The sequence below is a fragment of the Myotis myotis genome, unplaced genomic scaffold, assembly GCF_014108235.1.
Source record: "Myotis myotis isolate mMyoMyo1 unplaced genomic scaffold, mMyoMyo1.p scaffold_m19_p_3, whole genome shotgun sequence".
In the NCBI taxonomy this organism is placed as follows: Eukaryota; Metazoa; Chordata; class Mammalia; order Chiroptera; family Vespertilionidae; genus Myotis; species Myotis myotis.
Window position 1 is genome coordinate 41,450,544 of NW_023416335.1, and position 25,567 is coordinate 41,476,110.

The 25,567-nt window shown below is 43.7% G+C and overlaps 1 protein-coding gene across 8 annotated transcripts in view; it reads left to right on the plus strand.

The window, feature by feature from the left end:
* ABCC4 (ATP binding cassette subfamily C member 4) overlaps nt 1-25,567 on the plus strand; it is a 226,675-nt gene that overhangs the window by 130,260 nt on the left and 70,848 nt on the right. For 6 of the 8 annotated variants that reach the window (XR_004965841.1, XM_036297856.1, XM_036297851.1 and 3 more), the window contains one exon: nt 12,181-12,260. Coding sequence is in view for 6 of the 8 variants with exons in the window: in XM_036297856.1 (XP_036153749.1) it covers nt 12,181-12,260 (80 nt within the window). In the remaining 2 variants the exon portion in view is untranslated. Of the gene's footprint in view, nt 1-12,180; nt 12,261-14,564; nt 14,782-17,309; nt 17,383-25,567 lie in introns of those variants that run through there. The other 2 variants (XR_004965842.1, XM_036297857.1) reach the window with 2 other exon arrangements.

A 25,567-nucleotide genomic window follows, 5' to 3' on the forward strand; every position in this document is an offset into this window, starting at 1 on the left:
CACTGTGGAAGTCAGTTTAGTCTTTGCTACACCTTGCTACTGGCAAGCCAACTTTTGTAGCTGCTCAAAGCTCACAGGACAGACACCCTGAAGTATCAGAAACCTGTACAGAATCTGGATTAAAACGTTTTTCTTAATATATAAAATTGTTTTGGCACTCAGACTTACCACATAATCTGTAAAGCTTTTCTTTTATGTTGAAACTAGAGGCCTGGTGCACCACATTCGTACACTGGGGTGGGGGTCAGGGGTGGATTCCTCAGCCTGGCCTGCACCCTCTCGCAGTCCTTAGCGCTGCCGCAGAGGCGGGAGAGGCTCCTGCCACCGCTGCGGCACTCGTCAGCCATGAGCCTGGCTTCTGGGAGCACACTGCATTGAGCGTCTGCTCCTTGGTGGTCAGTGCACGTCATAGCAACTGGTCGTTCTGCTGTTCGGTCAATTTGCATATTAGGGTTTTATTATATAGGATTCTTTTAAAGTTATTTATTGGTCTATTAAAGATTTCAAGTTACTGGCTTTCTTGGATTACAGTTACCCATTTACATGCCTCTGAGATGTGCCTGGGGAGAGGCCCACCAGTGGAATGCATGGACAATGAAGAGTAAAGGGAGAGAAGGGAGAGGGGTTGCAGCTTCTTGTTTGGGTGTCTGTCCTTATATAATAGCCAACAGTGTGAAAAGGGATGAGATGACCATTGGGGTCAAAGGAAAAATAATTAGATCCCAGAAACCAGCATACATGAATATTTCAAAAATGTCTTAGAAGTCCAAGTTGCTGCAGAACAAGTCATAAAGAGTAAGGATGGACTCTAGCTGTTTGGCTCAGTGGATAGAGCATCGGCCCTCATACTGAACGGTCCCAGGTTCGATTCCAGTCGAGGGCACATACCTCTGTTGCCGGCTTGATCCCTGGCCCTGGTTGGGGCACCTGAGAGAGGCAATCAGTCAGTGTGTCTGTTACATCAGTGTTTCTGTCTGTCTCATCCCTTCCCTTCCACTCACTCTAAAAATCATGAAAAAATATTAGGATTAACAAAACAAAAGAAAAGTGAAGATAGGCTCTGGCCAGTGTGGCTCAGTTGGTTGGAGCTTTGTTCCGTACACCAAAAGATGGCAGGTTCGATTCCGGTCAGGGGACATTTCCAGGTTGTAGGTTTGATCACAGGTCAGGCAGTGTATGAGAGGTAACCAATGGTTCTCTTTCACATCACTGTTTCACTTTCTCCCTTCCTCCCTCTCTCAAATCAATTAAAACATATCCTCGGGCGAGGATTAAAAAAAGGGAGGAAAGCTGGCTTTTGGTTTAGAAACTAGATGACTGATGTATACCACAGTGTGAAGCACTGGAAAGGATTGTAGGGTATTTGAATGGGCCAGGATTCCATGTGAGAAAAAGACAATGACTTGGCTAAGAGGTAATGTGTATCGAATGTCTTTTATAACTGACAAGTAGAATTACAACACTTAGAGCAATATTTCCAGTTCTTAATACTTTTATATGAATTTTTAAAAGAACAAAGTAGGTGAAAATTATTTTCCCTTCCCTTTTAATGGATCACCCCCCTCCCCCCCTTAACAAAGTTCCATGCATTTACTCTTAACACAGCCCAGCTAGTTTTGTGTAACATCTGTTGGCGGTTCCCAGATGTTAAAATGATATGCTGGAGATAGAACTGACGATCAGATTTGGGTGTTGGTTGATCTGTCTCCAGTACACCTTAGTTACTTTACATAGGGTGGGTAGTGGGAGGGCCCATTGTCTTCAAGTTTAGTCACGTTCTCACACCAAATGTTTTTCTGGCCTATTTTTGAGCATTACGTAGAACTTGTATGTGTATTGGAGGTAGGAAGAGATGATTTTGCATGCTGGATGGCAATTTCTAGACAAAGTTTTCTGAATTATTGATTCTTATACCTGCCTTTGTGGAAATGGAAATTCTTTGCCTAGACAAATGCTTTAGAAATAGGCATTGCTACCCCATCTCTGAACACATTCCTAGGTTAGATTGCCTGATGTTTTAACTTCCTAGTGCTGGAGACATGGAATAATGACTGCATTTAGTCTTGAAAGACAGCCGTCGGGTAGGCTTGTGGGGGTTGACGGGGGGAACTTTTCTTCCAGACCATGTGGTGCATTCCTGTGGTAGAAGTCAAGAGATTGCTGGTTTCCTGCTCTCTCAGAAGCAGAGGTTCTTAACTGGGCCACTTACCCCTGTGGCCACTCCACTTCCTGTGGTTCAAGGTTTAGGGAATCCCCTGAAATCATATGCAAACTATGTGTGGGCATTTTTCCAGTGGAAACACTCCATAGCTTTCATCAGACCCACAGTTTTTCAGAGCTACTAGTATCCTAGAGGTTCTTCCAACCGTTGTTGTCCCCTGGTATGCACATCCCTGACCACATGTGAGCCTTGAGCCTCACTCCTGTGTGAGATCCTGTGTGATTTAGGTCCAGGGGAAAAGGCCGTAGCTGGACTAGCTTTTCAATGCTTAGGAAAAGTAAAATAATGACTACTTACTATAGCAAAGCATTTATGGCTGCTGCAGTAAAGTGGTTTCCTGGGGCAATTTTTGAGGCGTATCCATTCCTTCAAAGTTAATACTTAGTAGGAGGTGCTCTGACTTGACCTGGATTCAGGCCCAGCGTGCGGTGAATCTCAGGCTCCCGGACTTTTCCTAATCAATAGACCGTATGTCCTCATTCAGTCTTTCAGTTGTTCACTTGTTAGGTCATTCATTCAACCCACAGTAACTTCTGTCCTTTAATTTTGAGGTGGAGTTCCTTTAAATGCTTTACTTTAATTATGGTTAGCCAAGAGAGATTCCTGGCACTCTTCTAACCAGAAGTGACAGTCGAAGTATTTAGCACCCAGTGGAGCAGGCTTTAGCCAATCAGAAGGGGCCTGGGCCGACAGTAGCTGGTTTGACCTTCGCCATTCATACCAGCTAACACCAGCCCTGCCTGTAACATTATTGGCTCTTCTTATTAGCTGATACATGATAGAGCTTTCCGATGTGTCCAGAGAAGTAGCTCTAAATGTGTTGACACGAACTTTCTGAATCTCTCTAATGCTGGGTGGGAGGCCTCCCTTGGCCACTTGACAATGTCCTTGAGTGAAATTCTTACCGTCTCTGCATCTCAGGTACCGGTATCTCCCACTCGTGGTTTTGAGATGAAGTGTCCGCCGAGCTTAACAGTTTCTGTCATAATTGTTGCTGTGGTGGTGGCAGTGGTGCTCTGGAAATCCAGCGTGAGTGAACCAAACAACATGTGAGAAAATCCTGCCCAGATCTGTGGCGTGTGGTGCAGGCATGGTGATGAATTGGTGTGTGGGTTCGTCTGGGCTCACAGAGGTTGAGACGGAGTTGGTCCTCAGCTGTCTTGTTTGGATGTCCCTCTGTCCTCTCTCTACCTGGCCCCTCCTCAGTACTTCTCCTCCTGGCTGTTGTTTTGAAGAGACACCGACGAGAGGGAAATTCGACCTCTTCTTGACTAAAGGGAATTTTCAGTGGAGGCCCCCTTCCACTCCGGATCCACACGCAGGTTCTCTCCAGCCTCAGCACACCTTAGGTCTTGTTCTTTCCATCAGCTAAGCAAATATTTGTCATCCTTTTGTCCTTTCCCACTTCTTAGTCCTCCCAGATGTCATTCCTCCCACCTGGACAAACTCTCCACTCGCCATCAACCCATGCTCTGCCCTCCCTCCAAATTCTCAAGCATTGTTTCTCCTTGAGAACTTGTTAGGCTAACCCTGCCTTACCCTGCAACTCACACGATCTGGTGACACCCACTGTTGCCGTGGCTGGCTGTCTCAGCGGCACCTGCCTTGGGCATGTCCAATGCTCCCCAGGTGTGTGCTGCCAGCATTCTATGTCACTGTGTGTCAGTGTGTGTCCTGGATGCACGCATCTGTATCCGATTGGCCTGCCACCAACGTTAGAGTATAAAATGCCCCAGCATATACCAAAAGACAAGTTTAGTCACACTTGAAACCTAAACAGCATGTTTTGTCTGATTGGCAAGAGGGAAGAAAAGGTCCAAAGTAGGAGGATGTTGTGACCTAGAGGAAGGAGGACTTGAAGCTGGATGTGGGATTGACCTTTGTCTTAAACACACATGGGATTTTAAAAGTCATCTTGTCTGGACAGCCCCACCTGCTATCTTCCAGGTGGGGAAAAAATTAGAAAGATTTCATTAGATAAGGAAAGAGCACACGAGTCTTTCTGAAACTCATTTCCTATGGTTTGTCGTGTTCTGTAATGAAACCTTGAAACGACTCTTTTTAACATGTCTTAATTAAGTGAAAGGCCAGTGAGTACCAGACTTTGAAAGCACAGCGTAATTATTCCCGGAAGGCCTTCCTCCACTTTGCTGGGGGGAGCCTGCCCTTCCTCGTTGATTTACTGTTTCCCTGACTCCTACCTCCCAGGAGGTGTAACATCCCATAGTGTTAGGGCCTGCCTGCCATCGGGACCACTCTGCGGGTGTGTCCCTGAGGTTAGTTCACCTGTGGTTTCTCCCTTCCAGTTGCGGCCACTGCAGCGAGCAGGAGCCGTGTCTGGGACTTGCCCCCTGGACCTCAGTTCCGGCTCTCCCCATGTGTGTGAGCAGGTAGGTGGGTAGCCAGGGGAACAGTGGCAGCTGCGGGGCACCTGTCCCACGATTGCTGGGACAAGGAAGAAGGACCCTTCCAGGGCTGCCTGCAGGGCACGGTGGGCTTCTTCCTCAGCACGGGGTTAAGCTCACCCTTCCCAGGCGTCGTACTAAATGTAGTGCCTGAAGAAACTGGCCTGGGTTAGGATGTACCCTTTGAAGGCTCTCATTTAACTCACATGTCTTCTGTGGTGCAGTTTGAGCTTTAGGTTCTCAACCTTCCTAATGCCGGGATCATTTAATACAGTTCCTCATGTTGTGATGACCCCCAACCATAAAATTATTTTCGTTGCTACTTCATAACTGTAATTTTGCTACTGTTATGAATCGTAATGTAAATATCGGATATGCAGGATGTATTTTCATTGTTCGCAAACCACAGGTTGAGAACCGCTGCTTTAGAGGAATTCTGTAAAACCTAGGTCCTAGGCCAGTGATGGCGAACCTGTGACACGCGTGTCAGAGGTGACACGCGAACTCATTTTTTTTTTTGGTTGATTTTTCTTTGTTAAATGGCATTTAAATATATAAAATAAATATCAAAAATATAAGTCTTTTTTTACTATGGTTGCAAATATCCAAAAATTTCTATATGTGACACGGCACCAGAGCTAAGTTAGGGTTTTTCAAAATGCTGACATGCCGAGCTCAAAAGGTTCGCCATCACTGTCCTAGGCCATGGGTAGACCAGAACTTTCCCTCAGTGTCTGGTTACATTATTATTGGTGCCTTGCATTTCCTCCCATCATTCTTGTCTGCCCTTGTTTGCTGGCTCCTTAATCCCACGTGATCTGCGTCTGCTCCACACCTGTTCTTCCTTGCTTCCTTCTCCGCCAGCTGCCACCTCCCCAGCACCTATGGCCTGCTGTCCCCTCGCCCGTGTCCACTCTGTTAGGCCAGCGCTTCCCGGCCCTCCTGTCAGCCTCTGTAAAGTGCTGTACCCTAACTCAGTCTGCATTGGGAACTTCCAGGGCTTTTGAAGGAGCACAGACAGACAAATCGGTTCAACAACAACGCAAGGAAAGTGACAAGTCTGAGGAACCAGACACTTCATGTTGCAACATGAATCTCCCCAGATCAGAAAACACCCGCCCAAAGAAGGCTGCATGAAATATCAAGCATGGGAGATAGAGGCTGAAATTTGAAAACAAACCATTGTTATTTATTTATTCAGAATATATCCTAGTGCCTTCTCTATACGAGGCATTGGCCCATGCACTGGGGGAGCAGCAGTAAATGAAACAGGCAGAACCTACTGCCCTAATAATGCCTATATTCTAATTTAATTTGTGAACAAAACAGGAGGCAAGTGGTCTTTAGCTCTTGGAAGCGAAGGGGAGGGGATTTGAAAGGGCAGTAGTGACATGTAAATGTGACAGTCATCTTATAGGTCAGTGGTTCTCAAACTTCTGGCCCTTTAATACAGTTCCTCATGTGGTGACCCAACCATAAAATTATTTTCGTTGCTACTTCATAACTGTAATGTTGCTACTGTTATGAATTGCCATGTAAATATCTGATCTGCAGGGTGGTCTTAGGCGACCCCTGTGAAAGGGCCGTCCGACCACCAAAGGGGTCGCGACCCACAGGTTGAGAACCGCTGTTATAGGTTCTTGAGACTAAAGGAGCATCATCAGGAATTTCCACATTCTGCCTTGTTGCTCAAAGTGATGTCCCTGGACCAGTAGCATGAGCATCACCAGGGGAGCTGTTAGAAGCACAGAATTCAGCCCTCCGCCGCCGCCCCCCCCCCCCCCCCCCTGCACGCTTTCTTAAGAGTATACATTTCAAGCAGATCCTTGGGAGATTCATGTACAGATTAAAGTTTGGGAAACATTGCTCTTCTCGGTGTCAGGCTGTGTCTGGTCTGAGGTCACTCGGATACTCAGGAGCCCTCGATGTCCGGGAGAGTTTGCTGATGTGTCCACAGATCCGAGACTGAGCATTGGTGGAATCTGTGGTGATCAGAATGAATCTTCCCAGGTGTGTCCCCTGACATGTAGAAAGATGGTGGCGGGGTAGGTTCCAGGTCTCACAGTCTCTCTTCAGTAAGAGCTGCTTTTAAAATATTTTACAGAGTTGTTTACTTCTGTATAAGAGCCCATCTGCACAGGTTTCCCATGTTAAAATCAAAGTTGGAATGCCACTGGGTTTGTGGTGTTTAGCAAATTCAGGGACCCCCCCCCCCCACCCCAGGCAGTTTGTTCCAGGTTATATATGAAATGGGGCCCATATTTACAAAGGGTGTGTAATCTAGGTGTAAATTCAAGACAAATATGCACGAAAAGTAGTTAAACCACAAAATAGATGGTACTGTGATATATTCTGAGACATATGCAGACTGACTCCAGGGGGAATCTGGAAGCAAGCTGAAACAGTGTCTTATCAAAGTGAGAAAAACTGCGCCTGGAGGTTGGAGGCAGGCTCCGGGCATCAGAACATGTGTCAGTAGAAGGCGCAGTGACATAAAACCATCATGTTTGGGGTGTAGGGGTGCATCTTAAGCAACCTCAAGTAGCCCCAAACAACATGGTCATGTTTAAAAATAGTTAAACTATTGGCCCTGGCTGGGTAGCTCAGGTGGTTAGAGTTGTCCAGAGAGGGTAAGGTTTAGGGTTTGATCCCTGGTCAGGGCACATACAAGAATCAACCAATGAATGCATAAATAAGTGGAACAACAAATCTCTCTGTTTCATATTAATAAAAAAATTAGAAATAATTAAACTGTGGATGCCCAAAATACTACGTTCTGGGTTGTCAAGAAAGGATGAATTTATTCTCTATCTTTTGTTTAAGAAACAAAAGTCAGTAATCCACACAAGGAAATTTTCTGCCAAAATGATAAAAATAGAGGTTTGTTACTTAAAGGGATAATTAGTAATTTGGAAATTTTACTTTATAAAATCCATTTCTCCATCTAATTTTAGTCAGCAATCTCTTGTTGGACGTGTAATTGTTCTAATCAAGGCTCTTGGGTTGGTAGAGGCAGAAACTACCTATGTTAGTTCATACGAAGAGTGCTTGGTTTTAGGGCCCGCTCTACATGATGAACGGATGTAAGGGGTTCTCTGGAGGGGATGGTGAGGGGCAGGCAGTGAGGGAGAAGGGTCGGGTGTCTGGAGCTGGGTAAACTTCATCTCCATTTCCTCTTCTGCCTCATTCGTAGAGGCGCCTTTGTAAAATCTCAATCTTCACAAGACTAAGTTTGGAAATTATTAGCTCTAGTGACCTTTCATGCCCCTTAAAGCTCTAAAACCCCACAAGGATAATATGAGTGAACCTTGCGCGAGGTGCTCTCATAAGCATATTTTTTATCCTCATAATCTTTTATCCTGTGAAGTAGTGGAGGTGAATGTTATCATCTCCCTTTCACAGATAAGGGATTTGAGGTTGGGTGAATTGCCTAAAGGCCTGTTTGCTGCCAAGTGCCCGAGGAGGCCAGACCTTTTCCAGGGATCTAATTCCTGCTGCTCCTTCTGTTTGACATTCATTAGCAGCCACATTTTGACGACCTACTCTAACTGCAGAGGTGATGGAAATGTTGAGTTCACAGACTTCTGAGCTCCTGCGCCAATTCTTAACGCTGGTATGAGCCGAATTAGTCTCCGTGGACTGATGCAGAAAGTCCTGAGTCGCTCCCTCTTAGCCATCATTTTCAGTTAGGGACTGTTTCCAGGCCACACACCCTCTCCTTTGGGTCAGTTTTGCCCCATCAAGAGGCATTGTACCTGGAAGGTCCAGGTCATTCTCTTTGCCCTTTTGGAGGGACTCTGATAGGCTGCTTGGAGTTAGATTCCACCTCTCACTAGGACAGTGGTTCTTGCACTTGTCCTCCCCACCTAACCCCTGCACACTCCCCCTCAGAGCCAGCTGTCCTGGTTCAGATTCTGCCTGGCTATTAAATCAATAGTCAATTCTTATCAAAAGAGTTGGGATCTAGAACCATCAGTGAGGCTAAATGTGGGCACATATATAAAGTCCACAGTATCGAAGTATTCCCAGTCCTCAATGTCAGGTGTGGTATGACCTGGTATGGGGTTGTTTTTGCTGGTATCCAAGACCACTTCCGTGCTGAAGAATGGGGTCCACAAAGAAGGAATTACTGATACACACTGTGTAACTGATGGATCTCAAAAATGTTAGGCTAAGTGAAAAAAGCTAGCCACAGGGACCACATATGTGCAATGCCATGTGTATGATGTATCCTGAAAAGGCAAATTTACAGAGAAAGCAAGTAGATTAGTGGTTACCTGAGGCTGGGGGTGGGAAACCGGGAGTCACTTTAAATGGCATGGGGGCGCCTGATAAGGGGATAAACATGTCTTAACACTGATTTTGGGGGATGGTTGCATCACTTAGTTAAGTTACTAAAATTCATTGAATTGTATACCTTAAATTGGTGCATTTTATGAGATGTAAAATCAACTTCCTTTTTAAAAAGGGGGAAAGAAAAAAGAATAGGACTTGAACTAAACATGGCAACTTCCAAGTTTTGGATTATAGTTTAATTATAAGTAAGCTGAAGAATCCTGGATATGGGAGAGGTGTCAGAATTCTTGAGGTGACAGATTCCAGCTCAGATGGTAGAATCAGTTCTTAGATTATGATCACTTATGAATTTGTATTTTGACAAGAATTTCTATGACATGTTTCATGATATTCTGTCTAGTGGACAAGACAGAAGAATGTGAACCAGAGCAATTAGGAGGACCCTGAATAGTTCTTTGATAACATGGACTTCAAGGGAGGAATCTCCCTCCCTTCCTTTCCCTCCTTACCCTCCTCCTCCTCTCCCCCTCTTTCTGCCTCCTCTCTCTTCCCTTGCTACTTTCCTCCCTTCACTCCATTCCTTACCTTCCTTTCTCTTCCATTCTTTCTCTCCTTTCCATTCTTTAAAGAATATATATATATAATTTTTATTGATTTCAGAAAGGAAAGGAGAGGGAGAGAAAGACAGAAATATCAATGAGAATCACTGACCCCACATTGCGGATCGAGCCCACAAGCCGGACATGTGCCCTGACCAGAAATCAAACCATGAACTCCCCATTCATTGGTCAACATTCAACCACTGAGCCACGCTGGCTAGGCCCTTTCTACACTTTTTTATACAAGTAAAATAGTATACATAGTCATTGTAGAAAAATAACAAATAGAGAAAGATTAAAATTATACATAATATGTACATTATTGACTTTTCCAGACTTGTTGCTAGTGTCCAAAACGTGATCCGGCCACCATTGCTTGTTGGGTTTGTGATTGGCCATAGCCTGTGCAGAACAGGGGTCAGACACTACCTGGGGTATGGATTTTACTCCTGGGCACAGGCATTGACTGAGACGGGCCATTGGAGTCTGGGCAGGGGCAGCGGCCAAGCTGGGACACATGCCTTTTGAGGGATAATTGAGGCACCAAGGACTGGTTGATTGTGAGAAGTCTGGAAAGGACGTGATTAACTTTCTTCAACGTCTGTCATGTCAAGAGAAATTAGATCTGTTTTGTATGCTTATAAGGAGAGAATAAGTAGCACAGGTTGGATGCTCCAGGAAGGCAAGATTCGTTGTAAAGTAGGAGAGCTCTTTCTAACAGGACAACCTGAAAATGGACTGGGTCCCCCTGGTCACAGTGAGTCCCCCTTTCCTCTATGTCCCTGGAGATACTGTAGCAGGGGCCACAGGCCATTTGGATGAAGAGGCGTGGCCTGTGTGTGAAGGGAATTTATCATAAGGATTTAATTCAGAAATCTTTGAGAAAACCTTATGACTAAGAAGCCATGAACTGGAAATCACAGGTCTGATTACAATAGTCTGTCGTAAAGCCAGATGAATTATTCCGCAAACATCATTCATTCTCTTGTTTCTTAGAGCAAGGAAGTAACTATTGAACCTTCTAATCTCACATTTTCTACACTTAGCTCATTGGTGAATAAGAGTTCAATTTTTGACCATCTTTGACATTTAGTTCGGTGAGTGTAGAAGCCTTGTGGGGAGACGGTTTTTTTCTCAGTTGTGTTTTCCTTGTATTTTACACTCTTTGTGACCGTGATGTCTCAGACTTGATCTGGGTAAATGGGGTGATTTCGAGTACTATTCATCTTTGTGTATCTTTATTTATTTTTAATTTGAAGATTGCTTTCAACATTTTGTAAGTTAAGCCATACTTACAGTGCTTCTGAATCCTGTGTATGTTAAGAAGTTGTACTTTTTGCCCTGGCCAGGATGGCTCTGCTGGGTGATGTCATGTGCACCGAAAGGTTGCCGGTTCCATTCCCAGTCAGGGCACATGCCCGGGTTGTGGGCTTGATCCCCGGTAGCGGATCGAGGCAACCGATCTCATTTTCACATAGATGGTTCTCCCTTCCCCACCCCCCTTCCTTCCTCTTTCTCTAAAAATTAATCTTAAAAAAAAACACATTGTACTTTTCCGTTGAATAACAAGAATCTAAATTATGTCTTTAACATCCTTTGACATATTTTCCATATTTTGCTATTGATGCTTAGAAAGTTAAAAAAATAAGTAGGCCACAGAGTCCATAAGAATATGTGAAAATTGCCCATCTGATGTTAATGTTCCCAAAATACGTCTGATTAAATAATAACTGAACCTCTTGTTTGTCAAACCTGGTCTGGGCATCAGCAGAAAGGGCACCGCTGGGAGCTTGGTAGAAACGCAGAATCTCAGACTGCAACCTTTGGCTACTGAGTCAGAATCTGCGTTTTGATTAGTCGACTTCCCCAGGTGACATGCTGCAGAGCCCTTGAGTAACAGTAATTTTTCTCCCCCTGAGTTTTGTTTGTTTGTTTTTTTGAGGACCCGTTTACGTGCCTTACCTTGTCATTGGGTCCTTTAATTCTCAGATTCACCCTCTAAAGCAGGAGTGGGGAATCTTTTTTCTGCCAACGGCCATTTGGATATCTATAACATCATTTGTGGGCCATGCAAAATTATCAGCTTAAAAATTAGCCTGCTATCACATTTAATTTCCTCACCCCTCATGCCTTGGCAGGGTCAGACCAATTGGTTTTACAGGCTTTATGCGGCCCTCGGGCCGGACATTCCCCACCTCTGGTCTCTAAAGAAAAGTTGTCACGGGCTGCCAAAAGTGTCACCGAAGGACAGTTACTGGAGTCTGTGTTTCCTAAGCCTGAGACAGGAAAATTGGGGCCCAGCTTGTCATGGCGCGGCCTGGCCAAGCGTGACAGCCTCCAGTTGCTCCAGGCCTCACTTGGGCACACCCTGCGCTTCCTGCTGGAGCCCGGGCGCCGTGGGAGGACTGCAGAGGCAGCATTTCTCCAGTCTTTTAAAAATCAGGGCCAAATAGCTCCCTGCCCACTGCCATTTGGTAGTATTTTTGTTTTTTGTTAGGTGTCAATCCTCTTTCCTTTTTCTTTACCACTGACATCATACGAATGTGTACTGTATTAAATACATATGCATTTAAAATATTGTTTGGATTTATTTGTGAATTGTTTCTCCTAAAGGACCTATCAGGGGAAATGAGTAATTTCTCATATCCTCTTCTTCCAGGAAGAATTTTAAATCGTTTCTCCAAAGACATTGGACATATGGATGACTTGCTGCCCCTGACTTTTCTAGATTTCATGCAGGTAACGTAACAGTAATGTCAAGTTCTCAGACAGAAGACGGAAAGTTGCTAACTTTTCAAGGCCCTCTCAATGGGGGCTAAGGGTGGGCCTTTCAGCCTGGCGATGTGTCATGTTATCTTAAGAAAAGGCCATGTTTGTCAAAGTAAGGTGTGGTGATGGTTTGGAGGCTAAGTTAACATGAGTAATGCCTTGTGTGTAGGAGTGGCTACACAGTCATGCCGAGGTTGGTTCAAAGCAGCTACATGCTTGGTAAGTGGTTCTCCACCTGCCTTCCAGGTATCTGGCGCCAGGTCCACTTTACTGCGAGCACATTTCATAATATAGAAACAATCACCTCTCACGGAAAGATAGCCTAGATTAACTAAATTATGCATTGTATTACCACAAAGGAAAAATATTTACCGCACCGTTTTTTTTTGTGTGTGTGTGTGGATAAAACCAGGTGTGGTTACTTACAAAGAAAAGATTAGTAATAATAAGGTGAAAATAATACTTTGTTAAGCAAGGACAATAGAGAGCAGTTACTGCAGATGCAAAGCCTTTAAAGGCAAGTCCGATTAAGCCAGTACTTTGAGTACAGGATCAAAGTCATCTCAGAAAATGTCTTTTTTGTTTTTCTAGGCAGCTTTTCTTTCACACGTAGATTGCTCTAAGTCTTAAGGTGTCTTTTTTTTTTTTAAGGAAAACCAACAATCCCATAGAAATGCCTTCTGTAAAGCATTTGCTTTGTCTATGAACTTGGGGTTTTAAAGAATAATGCTGGGTCGTCCCATCTTTCATCTCCTCATTCGCTGCTGTTGCTCATGTGGGATGTTTCTTCTGTTGTCTAATTCTGTCTACACGGCAGGGATTCAGGCTGGGGGCCTTTCTTCTTCATTTCCAAGTGTTTGTTTTGGAAATGAAATGCATTAATCAAAGGCTGCACCTATTCTGCCATCCCCGCTGCTGTCGCTCATACTTCGCGAACCCCTTTTCACTTTCCCTAAGTGCCTGTGTACGGTGGTCTAATCATGAACTCGATTGAAGGCCAGGAAGTAGAAGTGCTACCATTGGGGTGTGCAGTTATGGCTTGATCCTGATAGTCCCCTCCTCCTTCTTTACTCTTCTGGAGCCACTGTTCTAAAAGGAACCAGAATCACTCAGTTTGGAAAATCAGCTATGTCAGAAAAGTCAATGGTAAGCCAGAGATGATTGCCGGCATTCCTGTTCGTGACCCAGAAATGCAGCAATGACTATCTGACTGCAAACAGTCCCTGGGCAAAGGCATCCATCTACTGTTTACCAACGTGAGGCAAGCTGGGACTCGGGCAGAGGGCTTCTACTGCAAACAAAGGTGCCTGATTTCTTTTTCTCTTCTGCATACTTACTTCATAAATGTGTCCTGCTGGGTTTCGCTATGAAATACATCCCCAAGAAGCTGTCTTCGACTGACACAGTGTCACGTTTTGACCTGATGGTTTATGGCTTTGAGAAGACTCTATGAAAGGTTCCTTTCCCTTGCCACTGTCAGCTAGGCTAAGGTTGGGTTTCCAAAGCCGGCTGCCTGGGCTTAGCACATGATAGTTAGCTAAAATATGTCATGCACAGGGACAGATGCTACCTGATCTCAGTACAAAACATTCCCAGCCTGCAGAGAGAAATTGCTAGTCTCACTGTGCTTTTCTTTAACCTGAGAGACAAGGTTGTATTTTTTTTCTTCTTCTCATTCTTTGCTCTCTTAATCTTGGTGAATCATATCATTGTTGCATACCAGTAGTCCCAATTAGCTGATTTCGTGAATCTAATAGCAAAGGTAAATCTCCACGTTATTGCCTCCAAGAAAGGAGCTTTGTATAAAGGATAACTCAGTTATCAATTATGATAAAGATCTGTTGTCACTGGTTTTGTTTGCAGGTGTCTTTAATAAGGCTTCCAGTAATCCCTTCAGGAAGAAATATTTTCGTCTTTTAAAAACAGCATTTGCTAAATATAAAAGCTCTGATCCCTGCCATTGTTGTTGACTCTTTGAGGGACATTTCCCAACATTCATTGTTTAAATGGTTGTCAGGAGGAATCAAGTGAACCTTCCTAAACAGTGCAGTAACTGGTTCATCTCACTTCGAGCAGGCCTTTCTCCAGAGGGTTTGCATTCAATGTGTGGGCCTTTGACGGAGGTATCACAGGCATCATTTTGAAGTATTTGGGCCTGTTACTTTATTAGCAAGCGAAGAGTTTTATTAAAGCCACAAAAAATGAATTTGGCCTGCCCTCAAACAAAGGCCAACAAAAATAAAAATGTAAATTGATTTTTTTTTTTTTTTAAAGTTGGCTAGGACTCTGTAAGGCCGAAAACAACCTGGTGGTGTTCTGGGACTCTTAATGGAATCATGTAAACTTAAAATAAACACCATTATGGTAAGCACACAGAATGAAAACTAATTTTCCAAATCAAATACATTATATTCAATTCATTTTCCCCAATCAACCAAATGTTTAAAACCTGTTAGCTATAACAGCCATCTTCTGGAAATTAATTAGAAGCCTATTAGCTCTGCTAGCTGAGCCGAATGAAGAGGGTTGCTCGCTACATTTCTAAGTAGGCTCCGGAATGAAAGCAGAGCAAGGTCAAAATGACAATCAGCTTGACTCACCTCAGGGCTGTGCTTTGGAAGTTTATCTAGTTTGGGTTTCTGTCTCTTTGAGGGTTGAGGGGGAGGGACTGTTAGTGTTTTAAAGAAAATCTGATCTACTTTGACTCAGTCTTCTAATAAAATTCTGAAGTTGAAGTCCTCCTCAGGTGGGGCCATGCATGTGTCATACATTTTATCTGTGTGAAAAACAGCGCCCTCTCAATTGCATGGGGCTCTGGAACGGACGTGACTTTTAGGCCTCTCGTCCAGCTCATCAATCCTTCCCAAGAGTTTTGTTAGTCCCTTTCAGAACCGGGAGAGTAGAAAATTGCCTGTCTGCCTTTGCTTTCAATGTCATTAGCAAAGCCTGTTGCTGACAGCAGAAGGCTCTCAATTTTTACGTTTCTCATCAGATTCTTTGGGTAACCATCCTTATGACCTGCAGCTCCTCCTTTGCTCAGAGAAGCTCACAGAATGTAGTCCTCAATCTAACAGCTGAGTTAGTTGAAACACAAGTTTAAAAAGAGCTGGGAATTTCCTAATGAAGAGGTTACCGCCGGTGTTTTCTTGTGCAGGAAGTGATCCTTCCCTATCTACATAGCTAGTATTCTTAAGACAGAAAGAGTGTGGCAGGATTTATAGTAACAAATAGGAAGCAAACTGAAGAGCTTAGATATCTTCATGAGTAGGGAGTTCAGCTCTCCACTCATCAGAATATTGACAGTAACACTGTCCTGTTGAATGTTTTTTTCCTTCCTAAAGATATGCATAGGCTCATGCTCTTCTGAAGAATTAGAATCAAATAGATACAGAACTAATGTAATTATTGTGTTTGCCCATGTGAGCTTTTTATTTATTTTTATTATTTTTTAAATATATTTTTTATTGATTTCAGAGATAAAGGGAGAGGGAGAGAGAGAGATAGAAACATCAATGATAAGAGAGAACCATTGATCGGCTGCCTCCTGCATGCCCCTCACTCGGGATTGAGCCCACAACCTGGGCATGTGCCCTTGACTGGAATTGTACTCAGGACCACTCAGTCCTTAGGCCAACCCTCTATCCACTGAGCCAAACCAGCCAGGGTGAGCTTTTTAATCCAGAACATGCACATTTGATTCGTTTTTCTGTAAGACTGATGGGTTTTGTAAGTAAGAGTTGAGAAATGTGGACCATTGGATTAGCACTTCATTGTGTTTAGAACGTCTGATGCTGAGGAACTGAGGGGAGAGGCCTGAGGACACACCCTCCAGTTTGCTCATATGGCTGTAGTTGGTGTACTCGGCAGGAGCAAGTCAGAAGTCAGGGGCAGATTTTATAACTCCACTGACTAAATGATAGATAAGAAAATTCTGTTTCTAATGTGAGCAGATTTGCTGGTCAGATAGAGGTTATTAACCTAACTTTGCCCCTTGGACTTCAACAAAAGATTTGTATTTGTTTGGACATTTGTGGGTTTTGTTTACTTTTTGTTTTTTGGGGTTTGTTTGTTGTGGTTTTTTTTTGATAGTTAGCTGTTCATCTCCATGCTAATACCATACAGTGACACAGCTAATTTTGAAATCGTGTGTCTTTTACTCTTTCTGCATTCAGTGAGGAGTCAGCAGGAACGGTGGGGCTAATGTGTGGGATTTTGCAACTGAATTGACACAGTTGTGGTGAATGAAGAAATTTTTCACCTACGAAGCTTTTTGGAAGGGGAGGCCAGAAGAGAGGGAAGTTTTTTAATATATCGTAGGAAATAAATAATTTATGCAATACAAAATAGCAACAGTCTGCAGGTTACCTCAGGGTTGCCCTGGGCTTATCAGATAAGTTAGCCGATAACTGGCAGTAGATATCTGGCTTATCAAAGTGTTGTTCAAACACGTTTTGTTTGTTTGCTTTTTCAAAAATCATAACAGCTTTGAGTATTAACAGTATTTTAAAAACCAAGTCACTTAAGTAAGAACATAGTTCTTCGCGTGTTAACACTAAATATGAAAATAGTGATTAAAATACAAATAGTATAAGATCTTTATCAAGACCTCAGGCATAACATACCACTGAGGGGGAATTCTTTGACTAGGACTTTGGCCATCGAACCATAGTATATTTGAGTAAACAAACAAAAACATATAGGCAGTAATTAAAATTTACATGTTTAAGTGCTTGATTTCTTCATATCATAGCACAAAATACAGCAGCATAAATCTAGTCTTCGATTTTTTAAAAACAGTGATTTAATTAATAAAGGTGCCATATGTAATTTTTATAATATTTGATGGGCAGATATGTTGTTTTGTGAATATGATTGCAACCAGATATATAGTGGGAAGTCTTGGCATTTCTCCCAAAAAGGAAAACAATGCTTATATTATATATCTGTGATATTTGGATTTGTAATTCTTTTTAGGATTTCTCATTTTTATAACATCTTCCTTTTTGTGTTTTCCACCAGTTGTTTATTCAACTCATTATGTGCTGGGATGTAAGAATAAAAAAGATGGAGCCTTTACCTTCATTCATCTGACAAGCACTTATTATCTTGCATGCTAGGCACTGTGATGGGCTTGGGGATGTGGTGTTGAGATTCTGTTTCTCCTGAGGCACACTCTCCTGGGAGAGACAGAAAGTCGGTAATTGCAATGCTGTGTGATAAGTTATAATAGGAGGGAGAGTGGGTAATGCTTTAGCATGCATCATATCTGATTTCCAACCCCAGCTCTGTCCTTCTGTTGTTGGGAGGAAGTTATGGGACCTCCAGGTGGAGAGTCTCTTGTGGGTAGTTGGAAGTACGGGTCTGGTGTTGAAGACCGTGACCTGGGATGACAGTAGAGCCCGCATGTTGTTCACTGAGTGGGTAGCAGTTGAATCTGTTGAGGATGAATAAGATTGCCCAGACCAGAGGTCCTCAAACTACGGCCCGTGGGCCACATGCAAATACAAATATTGTATTTGTTCCCGTTTTGTTTTTTTTACTTCAAAATAAGATATGTGCAGTGTGCATAGGAATTTGTTCATAGTTTTTTTTTTAAAACTATAGTCCGGCCCTCCAACGGTCTGAGGGACAGTGAACTGGCCCCCTGTTTAAAAAGTTTGAGGACCCCTGGCCCAGACAGTACAGCATTTTTAGGGGCCAGGATCAGAACTCTATGGAAGCCGTGATATTTAAAGAGAAAATAGAGAAAGTGAGGCCAAGTGGAGGAAACAAAGAATGAACTGCCAGGAAGAGAGGAGGAAGGTCAGTATTGGGGAAACCAGAGGAGGACAGGTGTGCTAAATGCAACGGAGATAGTAACCAGAAAGTTGCCAGTTGGATTTGGCAATTGGGAAGTGTCTAGGGACCAGCTGGAGCAGGTCACGATCGAAGGAGGCCAGATTTCAGCAGCTGAACATCAAAGAGAGAGGAGGAAGGTGAGATGAGGGCAGACGCCTCTTTTAAGGAGTTTGACTCCAAGAAGTCAGGCCCATGTGGAACGTAGGGTCTTGGAAGGTGTCATTGGGTGTTGCATTATTTGGGTTTTGTAGTTTACTTGTAGGATCATGGTAGTAGGAGGCACAGCCCTCTCTCGCAACCCTCCCTTCAATACACAAGGATTAGAGTTGAGGTCCTGAGATGCAGTGGTCAGGAAGGCATGAAGGCCTCCAGGCAAGGGTCCTCTCCGAGCCTCACGGGAGGGAGCCGTCCAGAAATCAATGCCCTGCTGAGGTTGGGATGCTAGAGTGCCACAGAGGAAGTCCTGGCAGGGGAGCTGGGGCTGGGAGCTAGAGGCATTTAGGGAGTCTGGTCCAGGGGGGTGGCAGAGCTACTAGGAAGTGACCTTTGACCCAAGATGAGAGGAAAAGGCACAGCAGATGCCTCTGGAAGTCGAGTTTCCACTTGGGAGCCACACTCTTCTCTCTGTCATCAGGTGAGAGTGGAGATGGGAAGGGGGAGGAGCTTGAAGGGAGCTGTTCATTTTTTTAAAAAAGGATATAGTTAGTGTCAAGTGTGTTCGAACTCATTTTTTGTGATTCTGCTCTTTCGTGCTATATTTGATAAACCTTAAGAGATACTTGATTATTTTAATTTTTTATTTCTGTCATGCTTTGAAGTGTTTGTCCCATACACTTTCCCTCAGCTTATTCCTTCCCATTCCCTTAAGTGAGATCTCAGACAACTCATTTACCGTAATGATAAGAAAGGTCTGCCTCCTATTAGTTCTTTGTCGCCTCTGCCTTTGCCTTGTGAATACCGTGGTGCACAGATTAACCTGCCCATGATCCCCTGAGATCAGCAGATACCTTTGTTCTTTGCTTTCAGATGCGAGTATATTTGCTTATTTCGGAATTTAAGAACTTCCCTGAACCAGAGACTGATATGTCACAGATGGCTAAGACCCTTCGAGGCATCATCAGGCTCCCACTTCTCCTGAGACTGGCCGTGGAGCAGCCCCCTAACACTGAGCCATTTCTCACAATGCAACACCGTCTGAGCCTCTGTGTCTCAGTAGATTTTGCTACTTCTGTGGTGATTTGCGTTATAAAGGTGCCCAGGCCTACAGAGTAAAATTCATATTTCCTAGCCCGTTAACCTCTCTACAACTCCTGGGAAGAAACTTCACATGCCTGCTAGACTGACTATTGATGTGTTTCTGTGTTCCTGTGTGTGTGTGTGTGTGTGTGTGTGTGCGTATTTGAACCTTTCGTCCCTCCTCAAATGGGCCATATTAATTGTTCACCCTTTAAGGACCAGCAAGTCTCTCTTCCCCATTAGTGAAGCTTTCCTTAATCACTCTATGCTGCAATAAAACACACTATGTGCCCTACAAAAGGGAAAGGGTCCTGTAACAATGGGTCTCGTTCTGTGCTGACCATATTTCATTTCAGCCTCACAGTCATTCAGTCAGTGTTTTGTGAGCATGTCTTGTGTGCCAGGCACATTTCTAGGATGTGCTGTGTGGAGCAGTGAACTGAGTATTGGCTTCTAGGAATTTGCATTCCTATGCAGGACACAGATACACAGAATCATTTTGTAGTGATTCCTGTAGACTGCTAGTGCGTTAAGGACAGGCAAGGGTTTGCAGAGACTATGGGGGCTGCTTCAAGCATGATGGTTAGGAAACAGGTGACATCTGACTCTAAGAAATAAGAAGGATCCCGAGCTGGTTTTGGCTCAGTGGATAGAGCGTCAGACTGAAGGGTCCTGGGTTCCATTCCGGTCAAGGGCACCTACCCGGGTTGTGGTCTCAATCCCCAGTAGGTGTGTAGGAGGCAGCCAATCAATGATTCTCATCATTGATGTTTCTGTCTGTCTGTCTTTCTCCCTTCCTGTGGCATTTTTTTCATAAAGTTGAATTTACTCAATTTTTCTCTTTAGATATCTTGACTTTCTAAACATAGTGGAATTACTCTGCCTGGGAATTCTAAAGTCAGAGCCACGTAAGGCGAAAGTCCAAATTACCCACACATAACAGTAATCCTAGGGGTTGGGTCCTGGGTGTCAAGCCTCATTTTTTAAATTCTTTATTTGTATAATATCTCATTTTATCTCCCCAGCAACCCCATGAGGACCATACAATTTGCGTGTTGGTTTTACAGGTGAAAGAAATGAGTCTCAGAGAAATTACAGAATTTTTCCAGGATCACACAGCTAGTTAGTGATAAACTGGAGACTTTTATTTCTAAGGGTTTGAGGTTTACTCATTATGCACCTGAGGAAAAAGCAAACTGCTCCTTTTTGTTTTTTTGGTTTTTTTCTTGGTGCCCTCTCTGAGGCCCTTTTTGGTTTTTGATCACATAATGAGAGTATCTTATTGAGGGAAATCCCTGGCAGAATTTATAATAATAGAAACGTAATATGCAAATAGACCGAACAGCAGAATCTGGACAACCTTCCTGATGACCACGCTATGACACCCACTGGCGCCAGGCCAGCCAAGGCGGGTGCGATGCGATTGGTTGGGGGCCCGGCCATCACCCCATGATCGCCCCAAAGAGGGAGGCCCAGGCCACTGACCTGAGGGCTGTGGCGGTGGGCGAGGCCTCCCTCTGCAGGGTGCAACTGATAGCATGATTGCCCTGCAGAGAAAGGCCCAGGCTACCGGCCGGCAGGCGGGGCGATCAATCGGGGGGGGGGGGGGGGCGGTCCATGATCACCCCAGACAGGGAGGCGTAGGCCACCAAAAGAGGGAGGCCCAGGTTACCCAGTGACGGTGCTGTGGTGGGTGTGTGGGGCCTCCCTCTGCAGGGCACAATCGATTGCCCCAAAGAGGGAGGCCCAGGCTACCTGGTGGCAGCACTGTGGTGGGGGGCGCGGGGGGGGGGGGGGTGGTTCCCATCGTATAGCCCTGGCCAGGTAGGCAGAGCCTACCTCTTTGGGGCGATCATTCGCGGGGCTCTCGGACTGTGAGAGGGCCTGTGCCGGGCTGAGGGACTTCTCTCCCTCCCCCCCCTTCCCCGCCCTGTGCATGAATTTCATGCACCAGGCCTTCAGTGTCTAATAATATTTAAATTATTGGTCATTTAGTATCTACATCTCTTCCTCAGCAAAAGCTGTACAAATGCTCATATAGTATGACTCCATGGTATCTGAGATATAAATCTTTGAAATTGTGGTTCTAGCCTTTTATTGTTTCTGGCTTCAGAATTCATTGTATGCAAACCTACTTTCACTTCTGCAAAAATGCTTTTGGAAATGTTTGCTGATTGGTAAAATTTAATTCAAGAACTACTATTTTCAAGAACTTTCTTCCTTGGTTTTGTGATAAACCTAATACTGGAGAAATTGTGACGCTTTTGGGTGTATGAGCATCAGAATGCTCAGGAAGTAGAGAACTATATTTACAGATAATCTGATGCACATGTGTTTGAGGTGTGACATGTATGGCTCTGTAGTAATACTGTGTGAACAGGGAAGTAGGGTTAGATGTGATGAAAGCAACTGCACATTTCTTGAGGTTTTGTTAAAAACGGTAGACCATAACTTCTGCCAACAATGACACTAATGTCTTATGCTTCATGGGATGGACAGAAGAGTAACACAAACTACCTGCAGCGCCAGCTTGTATATCAGAAGGAATTAGAAAATCAGGTCCCGGAGGAGGGAGACCCGTTGAGAAAGCCTGCTGAAGTGTTAGGCGAATAGACCCAACATCTGAATGCAGCAAAGCAAGTCTTCCCACTGTAGTAGGTCCCAAAGTCAGCTACTTCAGAATCTTAATCATCTCCATTTGTCAGAAGACTTCTTTCCTTCATCGGTGTGTGTACAAATAAATCTCTTTAGAAAAAATAAATAAATAAAAATAGTAGTATAACTTAACATTAAAACTTTAGGAACAGTGGATGATTCTACATTGTACTAATACTGGTAATTGGAAATGCATTTGTTCTATACTATAAGTGATGCATAAATTGCATACAATAAATCTCTCCTTTTTTTTATGGGGGAAAAAGTACTCCTTATGGTTTTATTAAATGGGATGGCCAAGCCACAGTTTAAAATTTGAGTACTCTGAAAAACGATCAATAAAGGATCTAAATTCCCAATTCCAAGACTTTATTTGGTAGGCAGTACCCTTTTTTTCTGTCAAGTGAGACTAGGAGGTCTGATATATTTGGTTTTACACAACAGAGATTGTCAGAGCAATATTATATGTATACTAGTATGTGTGTGCATGTGTGTAGACAGAAATACATACCCTCGAGCAGCAAATTACATTGTTGATATAACCCTTTCAAGTCAAGTAGCTTGATGCACATTTAAAACTATAAACCAAATGGCTGGAACGTGCGATTTATGTAGGCTCTAGGTCAGTGATGGTGAACCTTTTGAGCTCGGCTTGTCAGCATTTTGAAAAACCCTAATTTAACTCTGGTGCCGTGTCACATATAGAAATTTTTTGATATTTGCAACCATAGTAAAACAAAGATGTATATTTTTGATATTTATTTTATATATTTGAATGCCATTTAACAAAGAAAAATCAACCAAAAAAATGAGTTCGCGTGTCACCTCTGACACGCCTGTCATAGGTTCGCCATCACTGTTCTAGATGAATCAGGGCCTATCTTTTACAGGGTATTGAAAACTTGTCTAAGGAATTTATAGTTGAACCTTTACAGTTGAGCCCTAACCAATGTCTTTCAACAGGTGACTGCTCACCATGTAATTTTAAGGAAAGACTAGAATGTGTGTGCATGTCTGTCTTCTTTGAAGATGTTACTATTCCCAGTTGGTGGACTTAACTAAAAATCAGCAAGGCCGGTAATCTGGTTTGTGTTGCACCCACATGGTGGTTGCTCCTGAACTGCATCCATAGCTGCTTCTGAAATGGACGTTGGTGTATTTAGATTTCTCTCTCCTATTTGTGGGCACCTGACAAAGTCTTTGTGGGAGGCGATTTCCTCCTCTTTCCTTACTGGTTCCAGGCGGCAGTGCATCCGCGCTCAGGGTTGGGCAGCAGGCCACCTTTTCCTTGCTGGGCTTCACTGTGGCTTCGCTGGGCTTTTGACTCTGTCGGGGGTGGGGGTGGGGGTGGGGGATGCCAGGGCCCCCTGGTTTGTTGGACACCTGACAGTCTTTGACTATTTGATTCATTCTATGATGTTTTGTCTTTAGGAGAAATTAAGGAATAAGCTAGTGAAACAAATGATGTTCCTAATATCATAGCTTTATGATCCATAAATATCACAGCATGAATTTATATCACAGAGATTCTAGATTTACTATCTAAAGATTTTGAAGGACATCTTCCCATGTAGACTCACCGAACCAAAAATCGGTTGTTTTCAAAACAGAGCATTGAAGACTAAATATTTCTCATTTCTGAAAGTTTCAAGGTTCTAGATCATATTTGAAAAAAGAGTCTTAATTATCTAGAGTTTTTGCCATTAAAACATCACTTCCAAGAAGTCTTCCTACTAACGAAACAAATGAAAATGAAGGTTAACTGTAGAAGCTATATTTAGGCCTTTAAAAAACATTCAGAAACCTTGGGAGTGCTCTGAGCATGTGAACTCGCACACAGCTGCCCTCAGCAAAATGCCGTAATTTATTGAGGAAAACTGAATTGCAAAACCTTTCTTCCCCACACAACCTCATCTCCCTCCCTCCCAGCTCCACCCCCGTCTCCCCCACCCAACCCCCCCAAAAAATCAACAGCTTGACTGAGCTTAAATAACTGACTTTTCATATTCTTTCATGGAACACAAAGGGCTAATCCTGAGGCTACTTGAGCCACCAATGCAGGCGGTGATGGGGACCACCATGGAACATGTCATTCCCTCCTCACCTCACACAAAACACATTGACTGCAGCTTTATGAAGTGAAAATGCCCCAGAAAAAGAAAATGGGAAGGAGGTGTCCTCAGTGATTTCTTTCCAGAGGGGGAGCGCCAAAGAAAAAGCTGCTGCATCTGGATATTGAGAACAAAGCAAGCCTAAGACTTGGGTAGAATAGGTTGGGTCACTTGCTTTTATAGAAGCAAAAGAGTGGAACTGCCTTTACTTGTCTCAGTCCCACTGACCCTTGCATTTCATTGTGTGGAGATGTCAGAGAAAGTGTGTAGAAAGCATTCCAGCCTCTTTCACTGAACAATGACTTTGTCATTTTGAGATTTGTATGGTGTGCTGACCCCTTCCCCCACTCCCTCCCTCCAGTCCCCCTCAGACAAAAGAGATTGTTAGTGAGGCTGCCTTGCCCTCATTCGAAAGATCTCTGTTTTACCGACTCTTTAAAAGTAAACTCATCCATTTTAACCGCATCACCGTGTTTTCACGCTTTTAAAATCAACAAAAGCGTTTTAGTCGGAGCATTTGCAAGGATGGAATATTTCGTGAAAATGCCAGTCCCGGGGATAATGATTTATACAAACTGCCACGTTAAGAGTGGGTTTCCTCGTTAGTAGAAAGGAGAATGGATGATGTGGGTTACCGGAGATACTTCCAAGCACTTGACCCTCAGGTGTCTGAGATCAGGGTGATAGGATTCACACAAGCCCATGCATACAGTTCCTGTACCTTGTTGTTTTTTTAACGAAAGACAAGCCAGTTGGGTTTTCCCAGTGTGATGGTTAGCACACGCACTAAGCAGACCGTCCGCATCAGCACTGTGACAGTTAATCACGGGGGACCCTCCCAGGCTGGCATCCGGTGTTCCAATTTGTCTGTCCCAGCATGTGTGCTCCAATGATAATGTTTGTAGTTTAACGAGAAGCTAATTAAGACCCCAAAGACAAAAATAATCAGGATCGCATTTTTATCAGGCCCGATGGTATTGTGCAAAGCATAGAACTGTACATTATGGCATTATTGGATGATGTCCATTGCAAAACAGCAGTGGCCACTCTTGGGGCATTCTCACCTTGCCATCTTATGCCTTTAGGAATGACAAAATGAACAGTTGTTGCTAGGGACAGGAAAATGGCTGAACGCAGGTTATTCTTATGTTATTAATTATTGTGTTGTTTTCCATACGAACAACTGCATTTACTTCTTTGAGGATCTTTAGCGTCTCCAATGTGCTATTCTTGATTACATTCGTTCAGTTCTGTTTACTGAGTTTTCTTGATTAGATGAACAAGAAGACCTTGGCTTCAGTTTTAGAACAACCTTGCACGTGCCCTTTTGTGTATGGCCGTATTTCTTAAATCTGGTGTGGGATGTGATTGACCATCATCTCTGCTGCCTCATGGTTGCCTTCTGCTTGTGAGGTTCACGACTGACTTGTTTCTTGC